The sequence below is a fragment of the Carex rostrata genome, chromosome 9 (genome assembly GCF_964058835.1).
Source record: "Carex rostrata chromosome 9, lpCarRost1.2, whole genome shotgun sequence".
Taxonomy (NCBI): Eukaryota; Viridiplantae; Streptophyta; class Magnoliopsida; order Poales; family Cyperaceae; genus Carex; species Carex rostrata.
In genome coordinates, this window is record NC_135926.1 from 3,415,294 (window position 1) to 3,435,378 (window position 20,085).

The following is a 20,085-nucleotide window of genomic DNA, read 5'->3' on the forward strand; positions in this document are numbered from 1 at the left end:
GAGGCATTTGAACCCTCCTCAATGCTAAATCCCTCTCTCGAGTCTCGAGTCTATTTTACCCGTCGTTCATAAAATTATAGTTGATAATATATCTAAGGATCATTTATATAGTTGATAATATATCCAAGGATCATTTATATTTTGCATTTGGGTTCTAGTTACCAGATTTTTATTTTACCATTTTAAACAATAAACATAATTGACAGAGTTGTTGTAAAAATTATATTTTTATCATGAACGCTGATCTAATAGGTGCCCCATTCAAAAAAGAAACGTAAATTAGATCTGCGCTTTTTTTTAGAGAGAACTAATAAAAATCAGCAATTTTTGTGCTGTCTTTGAGACAGCGCAGATTAAATATAAAAAACATATTTTTAACAAAACTCTGTCAGTTTTGTTTATTGTTATTTTAGAAAATGGTAAGAAAATAATCGGCCTAGTAACTACTCAATTTAAATTTTCAAATTAACTTCAGTTTAAAACAATAAATTTTAAATCTGACTTCTCGTACGGAGGATGGTGAGTCAATAACTGTGATAGACGTGTTTTTTATAGAAACACTTATTTAAATGGTCATGAACAATTATTAATGCTACCAAATACACTTATCAGCATTTTATATAATCACCAACCAACAAATGCTCCTTTGTTTGAAATTCCAAAAAATGCATTTTTTTTCCAACTAAATAAATCGTTTATTTCAATTAGAATTAACAAAAAAAATTAAATCGACACTGTTTTGAAATAACACCCTTCTTTTGACTAGCTAGATGTGTATATCTTCAACCTCTATAATACATACTTATTTAAAAATATTGAATAGTGAATACAGATAGGCGACCACTCTGAATCATAGTGACAAATGAATTATTCGGGTTCGGTTCGGCGAGATAAAAAATTCGTGATTCGGGTATAATTCGGGTATAATTCGGGAATGGTTCGGAATTATCCGGATCAGAAATCTCAGTCCTGCAAGGGAGCAAAAAAATAATTGTTCTTGGAAAAATTCAGGAAAAATTCATGAATAATTCGGAAAAAGTTCGTAAAATTCAGGAATTATTCGGGTTTAATTCGGTCAAAGCTCGGTCAACTGAATAATTCGGTGTTCGGTTCGGCATTACCCCAAAAAAGAATTAAACGGATATAATTCGGGTATAATTCGGATACCTTGTCACTATGCTCTGAATTGCTGTGTACCATAACCAGGAGTCCAGGACTCATTAAAAGAAGGTAGGTAGTTTGTTGCATGTGCTGAAAAAAATATACTTGAAAGATTTAGCAAGTCTCTTTATGCCAGTCATGTTTCTTCCTTTTACCATTCCAAAGCAAAATCCTTTTATCTGTATTATTTTTGGATGCATTTCTTTTGTATTGTATTCTCTTTAGAGTTTTCAAGTCCATGTTCAGGTTTTTTGGTTCACAGAATCATAATTATCTGGGTTTTCATGTAATTGACTAATTGTAGATTTGTAGTTTCCTCAAACATAAAAAGGATGTTATTGAATTGCAGTTTAGTTGTGCTCTTTCTTATACAAGTATTTTCTATAAATAAACCAACAAAATCTATATTTTTTTTGCTCTAAAAAACAAAACAACATTACACGAGAACAGACGCCAATGATGCCACAATTAACAGATTCCTTACACAAGTGAAAAGGGAAAACACTAACAAAAGCAAAAGAGGCAACCCATCTTGCCTCTTCTTTTCTATTTTTCACCTTTTTTATCCCATTATCTCCTTTCCCGGTCCCAACTTTCAATTAATGGTTGGTTAGCCCGGAATCTACATGGAGAAATTAGAGAGATAAAAAATCATCCTACAAATCAGGTAAAATAAACACTCCTAACATGCTCTACAAACCATCCACACTTTACAATTGCCTTCCTCATTCTCTTCTATTGTTTTCTCATCTTAGTTTAAATTTACGATAAATAAGCTAGCTAATACTGGGCGTGCAGATCGCCTCCACTGCCACCGTTTTCATAACATTGGGGCATGGATCTCCACCGAAATTATTTGGGGAGATTGTAACAGTACATCTCTCTTGGCCAATGCATTTCTGTTGAACAGGGAAAAGACAGATAATAAGTTCCATAAATTAATGAAGTGAACCTGTAACAATTTGATATATCTGGAGTTCCAAAAAATATATATATATGATATATCTGTAGTTGTACAAACTAATAAAAGGAGGAATAAAATTGTTCAAGTAAAATACTCAAAGAGCAAAAGATAGTTTGAGAGTCAAGAACCTTTTCTAGTATAGTATGAGAATTTGGAGAATGGCAAGTTCCCTTCTGGTAATTGCCACAGGTCCCCAAAGGTGTCCCAAAGCTCGCAAATTTTATCTCAGATATGTTCTGACCACGTGCGCAGTGCAAGTGCACCTTGGCACGGCGCACCTCCTCGGGTTGGCCGTAACTCTCTATTTGCCAGTTGTGAATATTCGGATGCCATTCTGACACGTCAGCACACACTGTAGAAACAGATCGCTTTACCAGAGAAATTTTGCCCGCATTCCCACCAAGTTCCTCGAATACCACCAATAGATTTCGGGTAGGTTGGAGCAAGGATCTAGGTACATGGTACCTAGTTAAAATTTGAGAAAACTTGTAGTTGATTATGAACGAAAAATTGAGTTACTACAGAACTTTGGGTGAATTATGAGGGTGAATTATTAAGGTCATCAGTACAATACATGCTGTACCAACCTCCACAATCTATTCTTTTTGCTGTCACTGGATTACAAGGTTTTACATCTAACTAATGATTTTAGTCTTTTTTTTTGCCCTGCAAAAGCCTGTAGTCCAATTGTTACTAACCAAGTCCTCAAAATAGAGAGATATACAACCAACCATGGTCAGGAGTAAAATATACAAATGCAGAGGCATATTGGACAAGAATAAAATATTCATTGTTTGAATTTTCATACCAGCGTTGGGTTGGTTGGCCACAACCCGTTTGACATTTTGGGGCCCGGAATGAACCGGCATAGCTACACCCGTTGCAATCTCCATTTGGAGCATAAGCTGTCCAGTACCTCCCTATGCTTTCACCATTTATCCAAATTTGACCTTTCCCCATACTACCCATATCTAGAGCCAGTGGTTCATCCCCTGCCGGTGCATCAAAATATGCCTGAAGAAGAGAAGTCTCATTTTAATGTTATTTTTGTAAGTGCAGATAAAAATGAAAATTTTGAGGCTTTGTTCCCTACCCGGAACCATGTAAGTGGCTGTTGGGATTGTTCCACAAGCGATCCTTGCATCCATTCAACAGATGTGGCACCTTCTAAAGAGTTTAGGTTCATTGTTTCTCCTTTCAGCCCAACCTGAAATTAAGGAATTGTTAGTTGTTTTATTTATTAATTTTGCACAAAATGCATTTTAGATGGGAGATATTCTGAAATCAAAGCACATATAATGATACTCCTTGAATTCCATTGCTTCTGAAATCAAAGCACAGTTATTCCAGTAGTGAGAAGCTTTTGGAGTTCTACAGGAGTTGAACGGACAATAAAACTAATAAATTTAAAAAATAGAGTCTCACCTGGTATGACCATGTTTGCCATGTCAGATCACGTCTATCATCGTTCATGCCTCGAATTACAACAGGGCCGACCACGCCAGTGCTCCACAACTCGTAATGCACCCCAACATTCTGTCACCACACAAAAGGCCAGAAAAGCTCAGCCCCAAAAGACCAGCCAAATATTGTCAAATTAATAAAACAAATCAGTGTCATTAAACTTCTACTAACCGGTAATCCCATAGCAACACTAAGTAGAGCAATTTTGTTTGACCCAGCACGGAGATTGATGTCCCCATGGTATGTTATTCTTCTATCTTCTCTACTCCCATAAGCAGAACCTATCACAAGGATTATTTTGTACTCAATAAGAAAGATTATTTTATGCTTACTTTACCTCCTTTTGACTTTTGTACATTTAATTTTGGCACAGAAAGAGATAACTTACCAGAGAGTTGACCATTTATGAATACATGAAGAGTATGGCCTGCTGATTGTACAGTAATAGATGGGGGTTTGCCGCCTTGTAAGAATTTTTCTGATGGGCTCACATCAACACTTAAAAAAAAAGTCAAGGAGTAAATCAACACAGTGCAACTAAGAACATGAATGAAAAGTTACTGTAAATTAGATGATAAAAGACTTACTCTGCAATGTACCAGAGATAGTCACTGGTATCACGAGTTACATTGATCTGCTCTAACAAACCAGTACTTGTCATAAGTGGAGCTGCGGCAAGTGAGGACACCTCCTCATCGTACCGCTCCCACATAAGATTTGGCGTACCAGCTCCCCACATCTGCATCTGAGATGTCTGAACCCCAACCTGTACATTAGGAGACAGAAAGAAAGTTAACACAATTAAAAGTCTGTTAACACAGTAAAAGCTTGATTCACATGCAAGTGAGCTTAACAGCAGACTAAGTAGAGTTACCTTTGCTGTGTTGAAGACAACATTGGTGCAATCAGGAAGGATGCTAATTGACCAAGGTGGCAAGTTATAGTGCCTATTATTAAACATGACTCTTGCAAATGATTTAGTGTTATAATTCGCAAGGAAAGCTGCACAACCTCCTGATTCTGACTGGAACGTGTGTGCCTGAAAGTACAATGTGGATGTATAAATTAAGAGAGGCCTATAACTTGTCAAGGATTAAAACATTTTATTACTTCTGATGTAACTATTACTTAAAAAACAAACCTCTTGCATGGATCCAAGAGAAGTAACAGTAGGGTCAGCTGAAACCAAAGCTTGTTCGCATAATTTAATTGATTTGTGCAATTCCCTTAAATGCCCATATTTTGGCTCACGTACCATCCCTGTTTAATGAAATTCACATCTAGTTAGAAAATATAATGGATGACACCACATTTATTTGTTACAATCACATCTTAATCCCTGATAAAATACCATATTCATCAATTGGAGCGTCGTAGTCATAACTTGTGGTAATAAATGGGCCTCCAGCTGTGCGGCCAAAATTTGTTCCGCCATGATACTGCAATAAATAAAACAATGGATTTATGGATAACCAAAAAATTTATATTATAGGAAAGTAATACCAAAATGTGTTGCTATCCACTAACCATATAATAATTAACAAAAGAGCCGCCTTTTTGAATGAAGCGAGCAACAGCATAAGCCAAATCTTCCGCAGGTCTCTGTTTAACAGTCCCACCAAACTCAGTAAACCTGCATTTTTTATTATAAAAATCTTAAAAAATCATGTAAATGGTATATATATTGTATGGTAATATAATAGAAAACAAAGTGAAGGAAGAAAGATACCAGCCACTCCAAGCTTCAGTCCACATTGTGGGCTTGTAAGCCTTGTTAGGGGTAAAAGTATCACAATAGAACCCATTGCATGCATTAATCTGTACAAAATTAAAAGAAGACATATAAACAAAAACCTACAGGCACCTGCATATCAATTGTTTAAATTTGATGACCACAAAAAAGTTCTTCAAAATCCAAATCCAACAAATTTCCCTGACTTCTACAGATGAAAGTGTTCAGACACGAGCTGACCTTGAATGTAATAAAAAATAATTAGAAATATAGTAATAAATTTATACCACTGGATCAGGGGCATCATCTTCTTTGCACATAACCCACGGTACGCCAGTGCCTAATCCAACTGCCATTTGTGCAGCCCAATTGACATAAGATTGGCCCGCAGGCCCAAATTCTTTGCTCTCTGGACCATACTCATTCTCTATCTGCACAAATAAAAAACAAATAAAATGATTGAGCATATTTCTTTATTCTCTTTCCTTAAGGCCAAAGCAATTCTTGTCTTGAGTAATGTGTGCAATCTAGCTCCAGCACACAACATGTTCTGAAGCATAAATGAAAACCAAATCAAAGAAGTTCTATATCATTTCTTTTACATCTCCCAAAAGATGCTATTTTGCATTTCAACCAGAACAATAATTTACTCAACTTCAACCCTAAGTATGTAGTTGAGTTTTGTTCTTTATGCATGTCTTCACAACTCCATGCAGACATCAAACAGAAAGAAAAAAATAAGTCGAGTTGTCAAAGGACATTTGAACAAATAAATATAAGAAATATCACCTTGACAGTCCACAAAAAGTATATGATATATAAACTGTGCACCCAAGAAAATTAGTCTCTTCTTCTTTTAACATGAGAAAACCAATCTGACTGCGTGTTATTTATTTATCATCAATTTGATTCCGATGGACTGTTGAAATTTCGAAAACTTGCCTGTGAGAGGATTATTGGGCCACCTTGAGAGGCAAACAGTTCCTCACTTTTCATCAGTTGTACAATCTTTTGAGTAAATCCCTGCATGGCCATCTGAAAAATCCATAAAAGATATGTTAATTATGAAATGGATAATATGCCCAAAAAAAACATGCAACTTGGAAATAAAAAAAATCAAAGTGATGCAAAATAGACCTTGAAGGGCTCGTTATCTGTTCTGAAGCTAATTCCTGGAACATATTTCAACCAAACTGGAAATCCTCTACAAAAAAAGAACAAAATTGGAACATGTAAGCCAATTAATATACAGAAAAAAAAAAAACATAAATGCGGGTTCTAGAGAAGGCTAATCAGAGAGAAACCTACCCAAAATTCCATTCTCCACAAATGTACGGCCCGATCCGAAGATGTACATACATTCCAGCTTTTTGTACAGTCTTTATAAACCTCACCAAATCATACCTTCCTTCAAAATTATACTGAAAATTAAGCCAATGCAAAAGGTACTCATTAGAGAAAATTACAAAACCAGCGCTCCCAGTGCCAGAGAAGCATTTTGCAAACAAAGAAAAAAAAATTGAAGTAAGAAACTTAGTACATTGCCAGGAGTTGGTTCATGCCCGTTCCAGAAAACATAAGTTTGTACCACATCGAGGCCTCCATCTTTTGCCTTTTGCACCAGACCTTCCCACATCTACTCAAACAAAGAAACACGTAAGTTGATTACAGAAATTTCCGAAGGAAACTGAACCCAATTTGTAAAAAAAATAACTAGTGTTAGAGGAAATACATCTGGGGTGCTTCTTGGGTAATGAATTGAACCAGAGATAAGAATCCTTCTCTGGCCATTGATTACTATTGCTTTCCTGTCATAGGTCACCTCACATTGCGCAGTTCGGAGAAAAAATCCCAAAAATAACACCCAAAAAATTGTCGGCATTGAGCTTTCCCCTCCCATTGCCACAATATGACCAGATCTCTCTCTCTCTACACACACACACTCACACTCACTCTTTCTCAGCGAGTAAAAAGGGAAATGTTACTCTGTGGAGGGAAAGTTGAAACTCCCTCACACTAGTGTGCAGTGTGAGAGGAGAGGAGAGGAGAGGAGAGGAGAGAGACAATGGGTCAAATCTCAAATCTTTTGGTCTACTAGTGTGCCAAATAAAAGGCTATAAGAATCACTGTTTATCTTTATTTATTTAATGTTTTTGAGACCAGTTGGCAGTGTGGAACAAAGCAGAGCACAGCAGCAGCAGCGGCTAGGCATGGATGGGGTTTTATACATCTGTATAGTTTGTTATTACTATGCTAATTCATGATTATTTATTTTATTAGTATTATCTTATAGGAGAATGCCGGGCTGTCTCCTGGCCCCACAGTCCCTTTAGGAGAGAGAAAAAGAGGACCAGATGAGAGAGCAGGCTGGATGGGATGGTAATGCTACGTGGAAATTACAATTTACAGAGGGATGCATCTATCTCATCAAAGTGGTGGCCTCTTACTTTTGTCTCCATTTTTTCTCTTCTATTTGTCAGCTGAAATCTGGCATTAGAGCAGCATGAGGTGAGGCATCTATACTGTGTATATTTTAGGGTTAGGGTTTTCGAAAGATGCGTTGGGTTTTTGGCATTTTGAGGTAGGTTTTGGCAGTTTTGCATTACATGTTACTGTTGGGGCTATAGATCTGTTCTAGGAATTGGAGTCTTATGTGCTTATTTTATTTTGTTTAGAGTTAGTAACTTTATCATTATAATTTATCATAGGCCTTGCTTGTTTGGATTTCCAGGAATGTATGTTTAATGCTAATTTGGGTAATATTTTTTATTTAGACTGTCATTTGCACAAAATACATAGACGTACAAAAAATTGAGAAAATAAAACGGATCCAGGTTTTAAATTTGAGATTTTTTTTTTCAACATACTTATTATTTACCTGCCTCATTAGTTGGTAAAATTAAAAGGCACATATCGTTGTCATTTCAGACTCAGATCACAAGATTATGCGTTTTGAGTTCTAACTTCTAAATAACAATAGAACAAAAGCGGTAGCAATAGAAATGGAATAAATATCCAAAAGCAAAATTAGCACATTTTTGGGCGTTAAAGATATTATGCGAGGGACATGACATGATAAATATATCTATGTTTTTTTATGATTTTATATCAAGTTTTATAAAGAATAAAAGTAATATTTTTTTATACTAAATAATGCACAATTATATCTGTATTTTCAATTTAAAATTTAGATTTATTTAGTTGACGTGTCTGAAAAAATTCATGTCTTGTCTAGAGATACATTCAAAAGAATAAATAGATAGATTTGCATAAAATATTTGAGGTACAGTTTTGATATTTCTTCTAACGCGGATATTGTGTTCAAATTTGTTCATTTTGATAGAATAGTAATTTTGTTAGTTCCAAAAAGGTCGTCCAAATCTTATTTATACATGATTTATCTTTTTGTTCGTTAGATTTAGTGAACATCGTACATTCTAAAATACACTATGTACGAGCATTAAATAAATAAAAAATCTTATACGGAATGAAAGATAGACCAGATTTGTGTGACAATAGTTGGCGTATTTTTTTATAGACAAAATTAAAACCAAATCTTTTTATCAAATATTATTTTGCTAGGGAAATTTTCTCTTGTTATTTTTTTGTTGTAATTGAATTCTTATATTCCTAAGTTCCAAACTTATAAGATTTATGTCATTCTCATTAAGTTTTATTTTGATGACTTTGTAGCATTCTCGTTTTTGAATCCGTATCTGCTGTAATTCCGGAAGGAATTATAGGGCCCTGAAATTCCAATATCAACCGTTCAAATATTTTCTGCACAAATTTTAAAAAAAAAATAATTTTCATGCACAAATCTCGAGAAAAACTAACGGTTCGGATTGGAATTACAGGGTCCTGTAATTCTCCAAGAATTACAGCAGATTTATTTTCCTCGTTTTTTTTTCTTCTCCTCACCTTTTTTTTCTGAGGCTCTCGTTAATTTTCTTGCGGTGATTGATTGTTTATTTATTTATTTATTACCTCGAAAATATTGATTGTTTATTTAATCGAGGCGGTAAAGTTAGTTACTGGCAGCATGTTAGAATCCTAGGCGCTAGTCGTTCTCTAGCTCAAGTCCATGCTTCGCACAAAATTACTGATCCCGTACGGTGCGGCCATATACGTGGCGAGTCACCTGCGGATTACTGGGACCCAGAGTCGAATTCAGATCCTCCCCGGTACTGTAACAGGAAATCTTTTATAATTACTAGATCTGGACTGTTATTTTTAACTTAGCACGAATCTCAAAGTCCAATAATAATGTCTCCGCGCTAGTCAGAATCTCAAAGCAGCTGGGAGTTAATCTCAAATCGTAAAGTGAAGAGAATCGTTTACAATATTGGAGAGGATACTTGTCTCTCAGAGTCTCAGACCACAGTATACAGTAACAACTGACAAGTAATACCGGATCATATGGGATCAAAATATGCTGTTATTCTTGTGCATGAACAGTGTTTCTGCTATTCCTGTTTTTCTAAATCCAGTCATTGAATTGTTTCGAGATGCGTGCACAGGAAAGTTTTGAAAAAAATTGCTTTGAGATTCGTTCCAAAAAAAATTAAATGTTTAGATTCAAAAAAGCAGGGATAGCAGGTTACTGTTCACGGGAAGAAAATAATAGCGGATTTGATTCCGATCATATGACATGTTCAATAACACATCTAAGTCCTTTTCAACTTCCTTAATTGCATATTGAGGCGGTTCGGCGAGTGAAAATTAAGTCTCTTTAATTTTCTTTCTTATCCTTTAGTTTCTTTAGTCGTTTAAGTCTTAATTATTTAATAAGATTTAAGAATTCATTCCTTAATTTATTTTTTACTCAAAATCTTAATTTTTATTCGAATCTCAAAACCTTCTACCTTTGAATTAAACTATTTTAGCATTTACTTACAAATTAAGATAATCGAACATGAGCACATTTACGAGAATTAAGATCATTTTATTTAACCTCTTTTTGTCTGGTATCTTAATTAATTGTCTGAATCTTAAAACACCTCTACTTCTGAATTAAACTTCTCTTACATCTACCTTCAAATTAAGTATTCTCGTTAAAGAGCGATTGAGATTTGAGATTATTAACATATTATTCCTTTTGAGATAAAATATTATTTCATAAATATGGAACTTATCAAAATCTCAAGTATTTTGGTCTATTAGACTACTACTAGTGAATATTACGAATAATGTGAAATTAATGTTGTATTGATCTCAAATGACATATTATTCTTTAGGGGATGAATCGTTCATAAAATCTAGAATCTCACAGTATATCAGTCTTTCGGGGTCTTGGTTATATAAATTGCTACATTGAGATCTGATTACATGGAATTTATCACCTTGATTATTTTTTTTAGACAAATCATTTTTATTATTTACGGAACTAAATGCTATATATGATGTAAGAGGTGAATTGTCATCTTATATGCAAATTCAAGCGGTGAAATATTATCTGATATTCAACAAGCGTTCTTCTTTTTTTTTTCTTAAAATTTAATTAGAGGTGGGGGACTGTATTATGCTGTTCACGTGTGCTGGCAGTACAATCCGGGCTAAAAGATAAAATGAACGGTTTTGCTATGAGATAATAGGATTTAATGCTGATTTGTTTTTTCTCCAACGGGCAAATAATTTAAGCTAGAAAATTAATTGTGATGAGGAAAAGATGAGAAAAAAAAAAAAAGGCAAGCGGTGAATTTGATTCTTCTGCATAACTAATTACCTAAAATTTCTCTAAAGAGTCTTCTGGAATTTTTTTTTTTTTTTTTAAATTCTCCGTACAAAAATTAATCGCAGGTTGAATATGATTGTTTACATGTAGATAGCACTAATTTGATGATGGTGTTGTTCTTTTTAATCAAATGCAATTAAAATGTTATTTCTCCAAAAAAAAAAAAGGTGTTGAATTGGAATTAGTATTGTTTTTCGGAGAAGATATTATTTTATCGAAGAAGACGTTATTTCCCCTTTTGACGAAAAAAATATATTATTTTATTTATATTATCACTGCAACATTCAAAGGTTTTAGTATTGTTTTTCGGAGAAGATATATTTTTAATCTCATTTGCTAGTTTTCTCTACAAATTATTCCTCTAATACGGTCCTCGAAACATAATATATATAAGATCGATAATGGAAAGGTAATTTATATTTCGAAATCTTTACCAAATTTTTTGAGTTTGCTATCTCACAGAATTATATATTTACATACGTATAATATGGACTTGGCTACGGTGCTATGGGTAGCTAAGAGGCCTCCCGTGCTACGGCTCAATATTCGACTTTTCAAAATCGTAACGGTCGATCCGAACCGTTCATCTTGTTCTCCATATTAATATGTGCTTGGAGACCAAATTTTACATTTTTTGGAAATTGTTTACTATTTTTTTAGATTTATTGAAAATCGCTGTTTTCAGACAAATCTGGACCATAAAAAACAGCGATATTCAATAAATCTAAAAAAATAGTAAAAAATTTCCAAAAAATGTAAAATTTGGTCTCCAAACACATATTAATATGGAGAACAAGATGAACGATTCGGATCGACCGTTAGGATTTCAAAAAATCGAATATTGAGCCGTAGCACGGGAGGCCTCTTAGCTACCCATAGCACCGTAGCCAAGTCCCGTATAATATATAAATCAACAAAATTAAGTATACTCCGGTCCGCGACAAACTGTTGCTCTGCTAGAGGAAAATTGTAATTACTAAATTCTTAGGAGAAAGGTTTTAGTTGTTGGTAGCCTCTGTAGTGAAACTTTATAATAATTTTCTCTACGGCGAAAAAAATTTAGTTGCACAAGTAAATTATGCATACAATATGTAAAATATTATAATACTCGTCGGAGAATCATATTGGATTCACACTAACCGAAATATTTTATACATATATACATACATACTTGTTTCTCTTTCTTTCTATCGTTTTATATGAAGGGAGGGTAAAGTTTCTTTTAATGCTAAGGGCATCTACATCCCTAAAATTCAATAGGATTTCTAAATAAATATTAACTATTTCTTAGAAATGATGGTCTCTAAAGTTTCTAACTCTCACATCCCTGAAACTCATTTTAGAGTTTCTATTAAACCACGTCAGCAACAAATTAAAAATGAGAAACAATTTGAGCTAATCATTTGACCAACATAGAGTTTATAAATAGTTTCTTAATAAGAAACTTTCATGCATAGTTTCTAAATAAAAAACTCTCCCACATCCCTGAAACTGGATTAGAAACTGCCACGTCAGATTAGAAACTCTAATAGTTTCAGGGATGTAGATGCTCTAATAGAAAGTATGGAAGCACGTACACCTAATTAGTAACTAGTTACGTGCTTTTAGGTGAGTTCTAGAACGAGGTCTGTTGCTTCAAACATTCATGGAATATTGGAGCCTTAAATATGAATTTTAGTTACCAATCAAACTTATGTCGATCTCTCTTAATTTTTAATTTTGTTAGTTTGGACTGTTTCTTTGATATCGATCGGTACCTAATTATTGCAACATCGGCCTTGAGATGAAAGAATAACATACAAGGATTGTAATTGATGTCCTAGCAAGGCTTGAAACATGAATGATAAATTGATAATAGATCGATCACCACCGCTATTATCATGCATACAATATACCTAATAATTGAGGCAGCATTAATGTCGCACTATACCGGCGTCTTCATAAATAACGTTGTGAGAATGTCGTACTAACGAGTTACAAGTTTTTTCATTTTCCATAACCAAAGAGGAGAGAAACATCTTAGTTGGAATTTTTTTTTTTTTTTTTTTACAGAATTTCAGATAACATGCAGACTGTTTTTTTATTTTTCTCGAAATTCAAAATTTATCAACTTCTAATGAAATTGTCCATATTTTGATTAGGTGATTCTGAAATAGTCACACGAGAGATGCATACTCACAAGTCATAACCTATTTGCTACAACACTAATAAAAAAATAGTTGTCGCTGTAATTTAGATGAACATTAATTGTGGTTATCATCGAACAAAATATTAGTTTAATATTTATTGGAACATAAAAGAATATGAATTAAAAAAAATTCATATAGGTAATAGCTCCTGTTTCTCTTTAATTTATTTTTCGTGTGATAATATTCGTCTTCTATTGTCGTTAATACTAAGAACGATTTTGTTTAGAGTTATGGGCCAATTCTTTAGGCACTCAAAATGGAAATTGAAAATTTAATAAATTAAAGGTTAGTACGCACCGATATATTTTTATTCGCCTTACCAGGGTTATTTCTGCTTCAAGCCTTTTAAGGAATGAAAATAAAAATAATTAATTAATTTCCGGTTTGATTTACAAAAGCCGCCACACTAGCTAGTTAGATTTAACCATACAAGTGTGAGCCTAAAATCATACGGGTCTGCATGCAAATGAAATTACAGAACCTCATAATATGCTATTACATAATAAAATATAACACACAATGGCATGCACAAATATCAGGCTTTCGGCCAAGAAGACAAAATCTTTGATTCATGATTTATGACTTTTATTACTATGGCTGCCCGCTTATAACTCAATCAATCATCTATATGACTATATCCTACACAAAATTACAAACCCACCACTGCAGATGTATTTTTGAAGAGTTCAGCTTGGGTCCGATGCTCATTGGACCCAAAGTGGTTCCAATGGGTTCGCTCACCATCGGATCTGCTTTAGGATTCGCGCTCGCACTTTTGCATACGCTTTAAAATTCGTGCGTACGAATCTTAAAATAGATCCGATGGTGAGCGAACCCATTAGAACCACTTTGGGTTCAATGGGCATCGGACCCAAGCTGAAGTCATTTTTGAAAGAGTGAGGGCAGTCTGATGAGCAAATCAAATTCGGTCCAATGTCCAATCAAAACGGTTTGATCCGTATTAAAATTCGTTCGCACTTGATTAGCACACATCTCGATATTGTTTACGCAAATCATGATATAGATCAGACGGTTCTAATTTTTGATCCGATATTCATCAAATCGCCCTGATTCGTTTTTGGATTGCAATGCCAGTGCAAATAATTGTGTTCTCTCTAAAACAGCATCAGTCTCTCTCAATCCAAACATACACTGAGAGAACCATGTGAGACATTATATTACGAGCACCACACTTATAATTGAATGGTTTTGCAATCTAGCCCTTTCGGATTATTTTTCCCTTTTTTATGTACAATCTGTCCACAGACATTATTGATTTTTTTTTTTTCCAAATGAAAAGAAATCTGTATCACGTGGCAATGGAATATCAAAACGATATTTCAAGAATGTTATAAATCTGGAGTTTAAAATTTCACATTTTGTCTCACGTGTTTAAAATATTTTCTGACATTAAAATACTATCGATCTTAAACTTGACATACTTCCATTATTTTGCTTATAATTGAATCGATGCAGGCTGTGTTGTAAAAAATATTTGTTTAGGCGGATTAGTCATTGACGGTGATCAATCGGTCGATTATTTTCGTTATGGATTTTCTGATTAATCGGCCGATTATTTTCGATTATTCTCGATTAATTGCTTGGATGTATCCTATCCGTCTGACGACCGCATACCGTTATTTACAACACTGGAAGAGGTATTAATTATTTTTAGGGGTGTCAATGACACTCCTTTAACTGTTTACTCTACCCATATCGTATTCGATAAGATATGTATGGATAAGCTTTTTTTTTTCATTAGCTTATTGGATATGGATATGGGTAAAAAAAATTTCATCAGATAAACGGGTATGAATACGGATAAAGGCCATTTTGTTCCCATTGGGTGACAGGTAATTTATAATTAATTACATATCGATATATAAATATTATATTCAATTTTCTGTTTTCTATATTACTGTATCAATACTGCTCCATGAGAAAATGTATGGTTTTTGTTATAAGAAGAATATTATGTTAAACATATTACTCTTTTATTTGAATATTTTGTTATTTAGTTAACGAACTAAATTTTAATAATTACCTTTATACCCCCAAATCCTCTGCAAATTGTGATTTCATTCTCACAACATAATTTTCTTGTAAGAGTATTTTTTTTTAACACGAGATAATAATCAAAACAATTGATCTTATCTTGAGTATGAACATTAAATTCACACATGCAAAGGCTAGAGACAATGTTTTATGGCACATTTTTACTCTTTTAAGTCTTAAAATTTTATAAACCATATATCAATCAATGTACAGATCTTGTGCAAGCTGCAAACCCGTGGACCACATCACATGCCAATTTGAGCGAAAACAAAAATCAACAGGGGCTGACATGCTGAAGTCTTCAAATAATTTACACACACTCACACAGACAATCATGATCCTCCATCCAACACCTGCACGATTCTTCAGAAAACACGGGTCGTTGATCTCCGCGTAAGCTTACAGTTGCTTTTGCTTGGGTTCTTTCTAACACTGCTTCATCTCATAACCTTGGAGAACGCAATTTTTTTTCTCTTCTATTGTCTAGAAAAGAAAAAAGTAAAACACATTGCCATTGCGGTGTACGTACAACGATGTTGCAAGGATCGTCGACTTCGGTACAGGCTTCTATGTTCTATCTCTTTCTACCCAATTCAGGAACTGGAAAGCGATAGCATTAATAGCACATTTGATAATAGTCTAGATCTAGTGTGGCATAAGCAGGTGTGTGCTTCCCTGTGTTCCCATATTCTTTTCCTTTTTTCTCCTCTTTTCTTTCGGCTGATTTACCAGCCAAATCTCAAACTTTGTATAAACATTTTAGTAGAGATCCAACTAAATCTCTGAATTATCCGAGTAGTGCAAAGGCTCGGGACTCAAGGTTAGGGGTGTTCAAATGGTTCGGATTGTTCGGTTTTCAACGGAACAAAATTTTTTTTGTTTAAATGGTTCGGTTTTTTCAGTTTAAATGGATCGGTTCGGTTTAGACTTTTCAAAAACCACTAAATTGAATCGACCGAATTATATTGGTTCATTGTTTATATTTTGTTTGATTCAATCATTGCTTCTTCTTTTTCATTTTAGTTTAAGTATTTAGAAACATCTACATATTTTGTATGAAATTGAACAATTTGTGTATGAATATGTGTAATTTTTCTCTTCTATTTTCAGTTCTTAATCAGTTTATAAGTTTAATCGGTTCGATTCGGTTCTATTTTAAAAAATCGAAACAAAATTTGGTTTGATTATTTTAGTTCGATTTCAACTGAACTGACCGTTTGAACACCCCTACTCAAGGGACAGGTTTTATTTTAAGGGGGAATTTCATGTATACCTCTCAAATACTTTAAAATTACGTATTTTTCCTTCTAAACTTTGAAATTACATATTTTTCCGATAAACTTAAAAACTCACAAATTTATCTATTTTATTGTCTTTTATATTAAAACTCATTCTAAATTTATAAAATACTCATTTTACTATTTATTAAAAAGCATAAAATGTCCATCAGATTCAAATTTGAATATGAAATGTTCCTCTATCGTTTGATCCGTGCACATCACATTAAGATTTGTGCGCATCGCTTCAATATCATTGCATGCTCGCTTCAAGATTCAAGCTGATCTAGCTTGCATGGATCTTAAAGCAATTAAGATTCGTGCACTTCGCTTCAAGATTTGTGTTGATCTTGCACACACGGATTTTAAAGCAGTTCTGATGGTAGAGGAATCCTTCATATTCAAATTTGAGTCTCGTGGGTTTTTCACTTTTTATGGAGTAAAATGAGTATTTTATAAATTTAGAAAGAATTTTAATATAGAAAACAATAAAATAGATAAATTTGTGAGTTTTTAAAATTTCGAGGGAAAAATACGTAATTTTAAAGTTTAGAGGGGAAATATGTAATTTTGAAGTTTTGAGGGGTATACATGAAATTCCCCTTATTTTAATGTAGTGCAATTAAGAAACAAAATACCTTGAGTTCAACTCAATGGTCAATAAATGAAGACAAATAAGAGTTTGCAAATCTGCGGTGAACAATCGGAAAATGTGGCAAGTGTTTATTTGATAAATATAAGTATTTCGAACATAGAACCATTTCTCTGTAAATTTGGGCATTCGTTTTGCAAATGTAGACAGACATAAAGTCAGATTTTCTTCTTAATTATTTGAATGGTAATGTGAGTGAACGCATGTTTGCACACTCTTATTTGCCACCAATTGATGACACGAACATGTCAAGAGAAAAAGAAAATTCAAAAATTCTTAGAACAAATCATTTATTAAAATTTAGCTACCAAATTGATGAGAAGAACAACATTGGGCGACCTCCAAAAATGTTTTAATTATTTCTATGGAATTGATGGAGTCCAAGCCTATCTAAGCTCTAATAATTGAAATTAAAAGACTCAATGACAACCTCTGTATTATAATCAAACTGAAGAGCTAGTAAAATGGAGGCCATCAAATTGTAGTCCGATTATGCTATTTTTCTTTTGAAAAAAATAAGAATATGTTTTTCTTCATTCAAACGTTTAAATTATTCCTGCGTGAATCTCGACGAAGATCAAGTTGAGGAAAAACATATTCTTGCTTTCCAAAAGATTTTTTTTATTCTGTTAAATTGTGCATCAATTCTGCATCCATTGTTGTAATTATGGTGGCACGGAGAATATTAAGTTAAACCAATCAAAAGATATAAAGGAGGTCATCATAAAGATCAGTTTCCGAATCCAGTTGTAACAAGAGACCGATAAACCTATTGGCGAAATATTTCTTAATTTCTTTGCATCTCGAAGTTACGCTCGTCGATTTGTCGACGAACGTATGAATGTGACTTTTAATTTGTATGCAATTGACAGTTGTATAGTGCATATTCTACCGATAACTCTGTTAAAAGTTTAAAAAAAAAAATCAATACGATATCATAATAAATCTAAATTTATTATAAAATAGAGTAATATAATAAATTTTAGTATGCAACACAAGTAATGAATAAATAATCTTGTCGGATCTTTTCTCTCCTCCTATTTCCTTCTCGTCGAACGATAAAAGTAAAGCGATGAAAATCCGTTCCACCAGTTGGAACTTACAACTGGTGGTTTAAATCCAGTCGTCTATTTTAATTAAACGGGACAAATTTGATTAGGATTTTATATATATTACTGTGGGGTCAACCGTACAATAAGATCCACTAACAATGGTCCAAAATCCCTCTGGAATTATCTCAAAAAAAAAAAAAAAAAAAAAAAATAGGCCCAATAACATGAATTCACATCCTCTCCAATACCTGATAAGGGAATCTTTTACAATTACTAGATCTGAACCGTAATTTTTAACTTGGCACGAATCTCAAAGCCCAAAAATGGGGCCCCCTACAGTGACCCGAATCCCAAGCCGGTTGAGATTTAATCTCAAACCGTAAAGTAAGTGATCCTCTGCAATAATTGTGCAATACCTGAGAGGATACGGGTTCCAATAACATGCAGTTGGGCCCAGGTCGAGTCTACCGCCAATCACGCCTCAGTGTAGTGCACTGCGCGTTTCCATCTAAACTATCGGCCCCACCGCCGTTTCACAAATCCAAAACCGCTGTCTACGCCTGATCTACGGTGCCTTTTCAAAGGGATAGCTCGTTACACTGTTGTCTCCAGTCTTTTGTCACCTACAGACTACAGTCCTCTTCAGTTCTTGTTACTGGAAGCGATATAAATTTTGAAGAAAATGTGAATACTTGGAGTGCTGTCGGCCAATGGACACGTGACATCGGACCCACATATAAGGACACGGCTCCTGGCCCTGGGTAGCGTCGGTGGTAGTTATCGTTTCTCTCTCTCTTTCTTTCTTTCTTTATTTTTATTTATAAAAAATAGTTATTCCACCGAGAATGAACTGAAAAACAATTTATATGAAATCAGATATCTGGTTGAGAAATCTTATATTTTATAACGACCTCCGTAAATATGTTCCGGGATAAAGTTTGCCACGTAATGTTGATACTAAAGTTTGTCGGTGGTTCGATTTTTTATCCTGAAAAAAAGCATTGTTTTTTTTTTTTTTTTTTTTTTTTCTTTTCTATTTTGCTTTTCCTATCATCCTATGCAATACATTAAGCAAAGCGCCATCAACAATATTTATAAAGTGGGAACATCTGTGATCGACTAACAGTAAAAGTTAGTATTTTTTTAGAAGGCTGAAAAGTGTTATTGTGATATTTAGTATTCATATCTTTATTGGGCTCATTTTACTGGGCATTAAAAGACTCATGTTTCAGTTTAGGGATTGATTTCGCACGCCTGCGTTTGATTTGAGATGGAAAACTGAGAATAATCTTCTAATTTACTATTTTATTTCGACGGCAATTTTTTTTTATTAATACCCTCTCTTAAAAAAAATAAAACAAAAATATCAAAAATTATGGAGAATTCGAAATTTACCTGGACCGCAACAACAAATAGCGACCCTTTTCTTGGGGGACACCATTTGTCGTTGCGGCCTCGCAAAAACTAAAAAAACCCAAAGAAATTCATCTGATTATGTTGAGTTATAATATTTGTTTAATAATTTTAGAAATAAAAAGAACAATTAATCATTTGAATATGTTAGAAAGAACATCAAATAATATAGATAAAACATCTTATAATTTAGTTGTACTAGAAGGACTTCGAAACATTTGTAAGACAGTATTTTTTCTGGTTGTAAAAAAATTGAACTATATCTTGGTGTGTTATTGGAAAAAAAAAATGATTTGTATATGAATTACTGATTTCAGTTCAAAAGTCACTTCTAGTAAATAAATAAATTATTGTGGTTCTTCTAGTATATTCAAATTCTAAGGTACTCCTAT

The 20,085-nt window shown here is 33.7% G+C and overlaps 1 protein-coding gene across 2 annotated transcripts; it reads right to left on the reverse strand.

The window, feature by feature from the left end:
- Positions 1–1,597: 1,597 nt before the first annotated feature.
- Positions 1,598–7,523, reverse strand: LOC144559125 (beta-galactosidase 5-like). Of its 2 annotated transcripts, none has more exons than XM_078308078.1 (19): positions 7,054–7,523; positions 6,862–6,957; positions 6,630–6,742; positions 6,459–6,525; positions 6,264–6,356; positions 5,609–5,752; positions 5,319–5,407; positions 5,117–5,222; positions 4,941–5,028; positions 4,731–4,849; positions 4,464–4,628; positions 4,177–4,355; positions 3,978–4,087; positions 3,761–3,870; positions 3,551–3,661; positions 3,219–3,332; positions 2,934–3,139; positions 2,254–2,590; positions 1,598–2,060 (listed from the first exon to the last, which is right to left on the reverse strand). In XM_078308078.1, exons 1-19 carry the CDS (start codon positions 7,219–7,221, stop codon positions 1,938–1,940), a joined length of 2,538 nt encoding a protein of 845 aa, XP_078164204.1. In that variant the 5' UTR covers positions 7,222–7,523; the 3' UTR covers positions 1,598–1,937. The 2 variants fall into 2 exon arrangements, with proteins under 2 accessions (XP_078164204.1, XP_078164205.1); XM_078308079.1 differs by having other exon boundaries at positions 5,609–5,748; positions 6,260–6,356.
- Between the last annotated feature and the right edge of the window lie 12,562 nt (positions 7,524–20,085).

Bases quoted from the DNA above. Each gene is read 5' to 3' on its own strand.
- LOC144559125 (XM_078308078.1), bottom strand. From the start codon at position 7,221: ATGGGAGGGGAAAGCTCAATGCCGACAATTTTTTGGGTGTTATTTTTG. The intron at 5,029-5,116 runs GTTAGTGGATAG...TATTTATTGCAG, and splicing joins CTTTTGTTAATTATTATATG to TATCATGGCGGAACAAATTT. The intron at 2,591-2,933 runs GTATGAAAATTC...AATTTTAACTAG, and splicing joins GGCCAACCAACCCAACGCTG to GTACCATGTACCTAGATCCT.